Source organism: Plectropomus leopardus, chromosome 23 (genome assembly GCF_026936395.1).
Source record: "Plectropomus leopardus strain MGB_pleo_1.0 chromosome 23, ASM2693639v1, whole genome shotgun sequence".
Classification (NCBI taxonomy): Eukaryota; Metazoa; Chordata; class Actinopteri; order Perciformes; family Serranidae; genus Plectropomus; species Plectropomus leopardus.
The window spans coordinates 24,271,501-24,277,500 of NC_142198.1; the positions used below are offsets into that span (position 1 = coordinate 24,271,501).

Sequence of the window (6,000 nt, forward strand, 5' to 3'; positions counted from 1 at the left end):
TGACGCGTTTCTTTGAGTCGTGGTCGTGTTGTTATAATCTGTCGAACTGTAAAGGGTTAAACAAATAACTGCTTTTTTCTTACGTCCTGGTTGCTCATGTCCCAATATGGCCTCTCTCCGTATGACATCACTTCCCACATGACGATGCCGTAACTCCAAGCGTCACTGGCCGACGTGAACTTCCTGCGAGTCAAATAAAACGTTGACGAAACGAACGAAGAAACAGATATTTAACTCTTCTGGAAAACCTGCAGAGGCTCACCTGTAGGCGATGGCTTCAGGAGCCGTCCACCGAATGGGAATCTTTCCTCCCTGAAAACCAGACAGAGACCGTTAGGTACAGGAAGGGCGCTAACAGCAAGTCTGTCAAAATAAAAGCATTATAGAGGGGACAAGCTGCAGTAAAAGTTCTGTAAAGAGAGGAGAGCGGACGGTGAGTGAACTGTGTCTATAAAGAACAACAGAGGACCGATAACAGAGCCCTGAGGAACGCCACACGTTCCATCAAACAGAGCCGAGACACGACCGCGGGCCGTCTCGCACAACTGTGTCTTATTCAGGTCAGCAAAGAGGATCCTGGGTAATGGCGCGCTAACTCGTTAGCCCGCCCGCTAGCTGTTTCATCAGCGGACTCACTAGAGAGCTGGTGTACGTCGGGTCGGAGGAGTTTTCAGTCAGGAACCTGCTGAGACCGAAATCTGACACCTGAAGACACAGAGACACACCTGTTAGATCAACAGCTTCATCAACATGACAAAATCTGCCCATTGTTTTTATTTCATTTTTGGCAATTTGGGTTTTTTTTTTATAAATATTTATGGGATTGTTTCTTTAAAAAATCTTTGCAATTTAAAAAAAAATAAATAAAAATAAAGAAAAGTTTTGGCTTTTTTTGTTTTTACTTAAAAAATGTGGCAAATTTTTATTCACCAAATATGACACAATTTTTCACAGCCAGAAACTTCTGACGGTCTTTGAACGCATCATCTGTTACGTTTGTGATTAAAAAAAACTCGTGACTTTCACACTTTCAGGGTAAATGATGTTTTTCAAAGACTTTCCAGGCCTTGAAATTACAATTTTGCATTTTGATGTCATTTTCAGGTTTTTCATGACAGTATGAAGACAGGAGGACACACAGACAGGAGGACACAGACAGGAGGACACACAGACAGGAGGACAGACAGAGAGGAGGACACACAGACAGAAGGACAGACAGAGAGGAGGACACACAGACAGGAGGACACACAGACAGGAGGACACGCAGACAGGAGGACAGACAGAGAGGAGGACAGACAGAGAGGAGGACACAGACAGAAGGACAGACAGAGAGGAGGACAGACAGACAGGAGGACACACAGACAGGAGGACACACAGACAGGAGGACAGACAAAGAGGAGGACACAGACAGGAGGACACAGACAGAAGGACAGACAGAGAGGAGGACACACAGACAGGAGGACACAGACAGAAGGACAGACAGAGAGGAGGACAGACAGACAGGAGGACACACAGACAGGAGGACACACAGACAGGAGGACAGACAAAGAGGAGGACACAGACAGGAGGACACAGACAGAAGGACAGACAGAGAGGAGGACACACAGACAGGAGGACACAGACAGAAGGACAGACAGAGAGGAGGACAGACAGGAGGACACACAGACAGGAGGACACAGACAGGAGGACACACAGACAGGAGGACACACAGACAGGAGGACACAGACAGGAGGACAGACAGAGAGGAGGACACAGACAGGAGGACACAGACAGAAGGACAGACAGAGAGGAGGACAGACAGGAGGACACACAGACAGGAGGACACAGACAGGAGGACACACAGACAGGAGGACACACAGACAGGAGGACACAGACAGGAGGACACAGACAGGAGGACACAGACAGAAGGACAGACAGAGAGAAGGACAGACAGGAGGACACACAGACAGGAGGACACAGACAGGAGGACACAGACAGGAGGACAGACAGGAGGACACACAGACAGGAGGACACAGACAGAAGGACAGACAGAGAGGAGGACAGACAGGAGGACACACAGACAGAAGGACAGACAGAGAGGAGGACACACAGACAGGAGGACACGCAGACAGGAGGACACGCAGACAGGAGGACAGACAGAGAGGAGGACACAGACAGGAGGACACAGACAGAAGGACAGACAGAGAGGAGGACACACAGACAGGAGGACACACAGACAGGAGGACACGCAGACAGGAGGACAGACAGAGAGGAGGACAGACAGAGAGGAGGACACAGACAGAAGGACAGACAGAGAGGAGGACAGACAGACAGGAGGACACACAGACAGGAGGACACACAGACAGGAGGACAGACAAAGAGGAGGACACAGACAGGAGGACACAGACAGAAGGACAGACAGAGAGGAGGACACACAGACAGGAGGACACAGACAGAAGGACAGACAGAGAGGAGGACAGACAGACAGGAGGACACACAGACAGGAGGACAGACAGAGAGGAGGACACAGACAGGAGGACACAGACAGAAGGACAGACAGAGAGGAGGACACACAGACAGGAGGACACAGACAGAAGGACAGACAGAGAGGAGGACAGACAGGAGGACACACAGACAGGAGGACACAGACAGGAGGACACACAGACAGGAGGACACACAGACAGGAGGACACAGACAGGAGGACAGACAGAGAGGAGGACACAGACAGGAGGACACAGACAGAAGGACAGACAGAGAGGAGGACAGACAGGAGGACACACAGACAGGAGGACACAGACAGGAGGACACACAGACAGGAGGACACACAGACAGGAGGACACAGACAGGAGGACAGACAGAGAGGAGGACACAGACAGGAGGACACAGACAGAAGGACAGACAGAGAGGAGGACAGACAGGAGGACACACAGACAGGAGGACACAGACAGGAGGACACAGACAGGAGGACAGACAGGAGGACACACAGACAGGAGGACACAGACAGAAGGACAGACAGAGAGGAGGACAGACAGGAGGACACACAGACAGGAGGACACACAGACAGGAGGACACAGACAGGAGGACACAGACAGGAGGACAGACAGGAGGACACACAGACAGGAGGACACAGACAGAAGGACAGACAGAGAGGAGGACAGACAGGAGGACACACAGACAGGAGGACACAGACAGGAGGACACACAGACAGGAGGACACAGACAGAAGGACAGACAGAGAGGAGGACAGACAGGAGGACACACAGACAGGAGGACACAGACAGGAGGACACACAGACAGGAGGACACACAGACAGGAGGACACACAGACAGGAGGACACACAGACAGGAGGACACAGACAGGAGGACAGACAGGTGTCTCACCTTGCAGACCAGGTTGGAGTTGACCAGGATGTTGCGAGCTGCCAGGTCTCTGTGGACGAAGCTCATGTCGGACAGGTACTTCATCCCCGCCGCGATCCCACGCAGCATTCCCACCAGCTGGATGGTGGTGAACTGTCCGTCATTCATCTGTGAGACACAGACCAGTGAGACAGGTGAGACACAGACAGGTGAGACAGATGAGACACAGACAGGTGAGACATGTGAGACAGAGTCAGGTGAGACAGGTGAGACACAGACAGGTGAGACAGAGTCAGGTGAGACAGGTGAGACAGGTGAGACACAGACAGGTGAGACAGGTGAGACAGAGACAGGTGAGACAGGTGAGACACAGACAGGTGAGACACAGACAGATGAGACACAGACAGGTGAGACAGGTGAGACAGAGACAGGTGAGACAGGTGAGACACAGACAGGTGAGACACAGACAGGTGAGACACAGACAGGTGAGACAGGTGAGACACAGACAGGTGAGACAGAGACAGGTGAGACAGGTGAGGCTGTCTGACCCTCAGGAAGCTGTCGAGCGCTCCGTTCTCCATGAACTCGGTGAGGATCATGACGGGACAGGAAGTGGTGATGACGCCCTCCAGGTGGATGATGTTGGGGTGCTGGAACTGACCCATGATGGACGCCTCTGACAGGAAGTCCCGCCTCTGTTTGTCTGTGTAGCCGCCCTTCAGCGTCTTGATCGCTACGTAGTTCTCCTTCCTGCCTGGGACCCTCAGCCGACCACGACACACCTCGCCAAACTCACCTGGACAGGTAGATCAGAGACTATTATTAGACTTATGGACATTAAAAATGTTAAAAAACACCTGTCCAGACTCACCTGGACAGGTAGATCAGAGACTATTATTAGACTTATGGACATTAAAAATGTTAAAAAACACCTGTCCAGACTCACCTGGACAGGTAGATCGGAGACTTTAAACATTTGCTAAAATCAGTCGACACAAAGTTAAACTAAAGAAAAACATGACGTGTAACTGAAGAGGTGTACTGTTCCTTTAAGGCTCATTAGCACATACCAACACGTCTACAGCTCATACAACACGCACATACCTGTGTGTGTGTGTGTGTGTGTGTGTGTGTGTGTGTGTGTGTGTGTGTGTGTGCGCGCCGGCCGTTGGTGAAAACTTTGCACCCTTGTTTCCACGGTAACAGCTATCCGGTTACATCTGACTAATGTCCTCAGCAGAGACTACTACTGTTACAGTACCCCCCCACACACACACAGACACACACACACAGACACACACACACAGACACACACACACTCAGTGTTTACTTTTACTAAAACAGGATCATGTAGGAGAACAGATGTTTTCACAGTAAGAACGCAGATTATTCTGACAGCCAGAATTACAAAATAAAAGCCTCTGTAAATACATGTGTTGGCTCTTCGGTTACAGAATAAAAGCCTTTTTTGGGACCATTTGTTTGCTCTGTTGACAATAAAATGTTCCTGTAAAGGTTCCAAAAACACTCCTGGTTTCTGGTTTCTCTGAATGTCCAAGCGTGCTTTAATAAAAAGGAACCTAAAAGACTCTTTTAGTCAGAAACGTTTCCTCTAAAGTTCCTGAATCTCTGTGAAGTTCCTAAAAAAGTTCTGGTGACCTTCAAACGTTTCTTAAACGTTCCTCAAACGTTCTTAAAAACGTGAGGCTCACCTGCTCCGATCACCTCCTCGATCTTCACGAAGGACGCCTCGATCTCTTTGGCAAACTCCCTCACCGCCTCGTTGGGATCCTCGTACGTAAATGGGTCGATGTACACCTTCATCGCTACGGTAACGACAACAACATCATCATCATCATCATCATCACCATAACCATCGTCATCACCACCATCATCATCGTCATCATCATCATCACCACCATCATCACCATCATCACCACCACCATCATCATCATCATCATCATCATCGTCATCATCATCATCATCACCACCATCACCATCATCACCACCACCATCATCATCATCATCGTCATCATCATCACCACCATCATCATCGTCATCATCATCATCACCACCATCATCACCATCATCACCACCACCATCATCACCATCATCACCACCACCATCATCATCATCATCATCATCATCGTCATCATCATCATCATCACCACCATCATCGTCATCATCACCATCATCGTCATCATCATCATCACCACCATCATCACCATCATCATCATCATCACCACCACCATCATCATCATCATCATCATCATCACCACCATCACCATCATTACCACCACCATCATCATCATCATCATCGTCATCATCATCACCACCATCATCATCGTCATCATCACCACCATCATCACCATCATCATCACCATCATCACCACCACCATCATCATCATCACCACCATCATCATCATCATCGTCACCACCATCATCATCATCACCACCATCATCATCGTCATCATCATCATCATCGTCATCATCATCATCACCACCATCATCACCACCATCATCATCACCATCATCACCACCACCATCATCATCATCATCATCGTCATCATCACCATCATCGTCATCATCATCACCACCATCATCACCATCATCATCACCATCATCATCATCATCATCATCATCATCGTCATCATCATCATCAT

The 6,000-nt window shown here is 49.2% G+C and overlaps 1 protein-coding gene across 3 annotated transcripts in view; it reads right to left on the reverse strand.

Moving 5' to 3' along the window:
• Positions 1-6,000, reverse strand: part of ephb4b (eph receptor B4b) — a 30,874-nt gene that overhangs the window by 4,278 nt on the left and 20,596 nt on the right. For all 3 annotated transcript variants that reach the window (XM_088073107.1, XM_088073108.1, XM_088073106.1), the window contains exons 13-18: positions 5,050-5,163; positions 3,886-4,133; positions 3,359-3,505; positions 637-705; positions 263-312; positions 84-183 (exon numbers count right to left, since the gene is read on the reverse strand). In XM_088073107.1, coding sequence (XP_087929233.1) covers positions 84-183; positions 263-312; positions 637-705; positions 3,359-3,505; positions 3,886-4,133; positions 5,050-5,163 — 728 coding nt within the window. The remainder of the gene's footprint in view (positions 1-83; positions 184-262; positions 313-636; positions 706-3,358; positions 3,506-3,885; positions 4,134-5,049; positions 5,164-6,000) is intronic.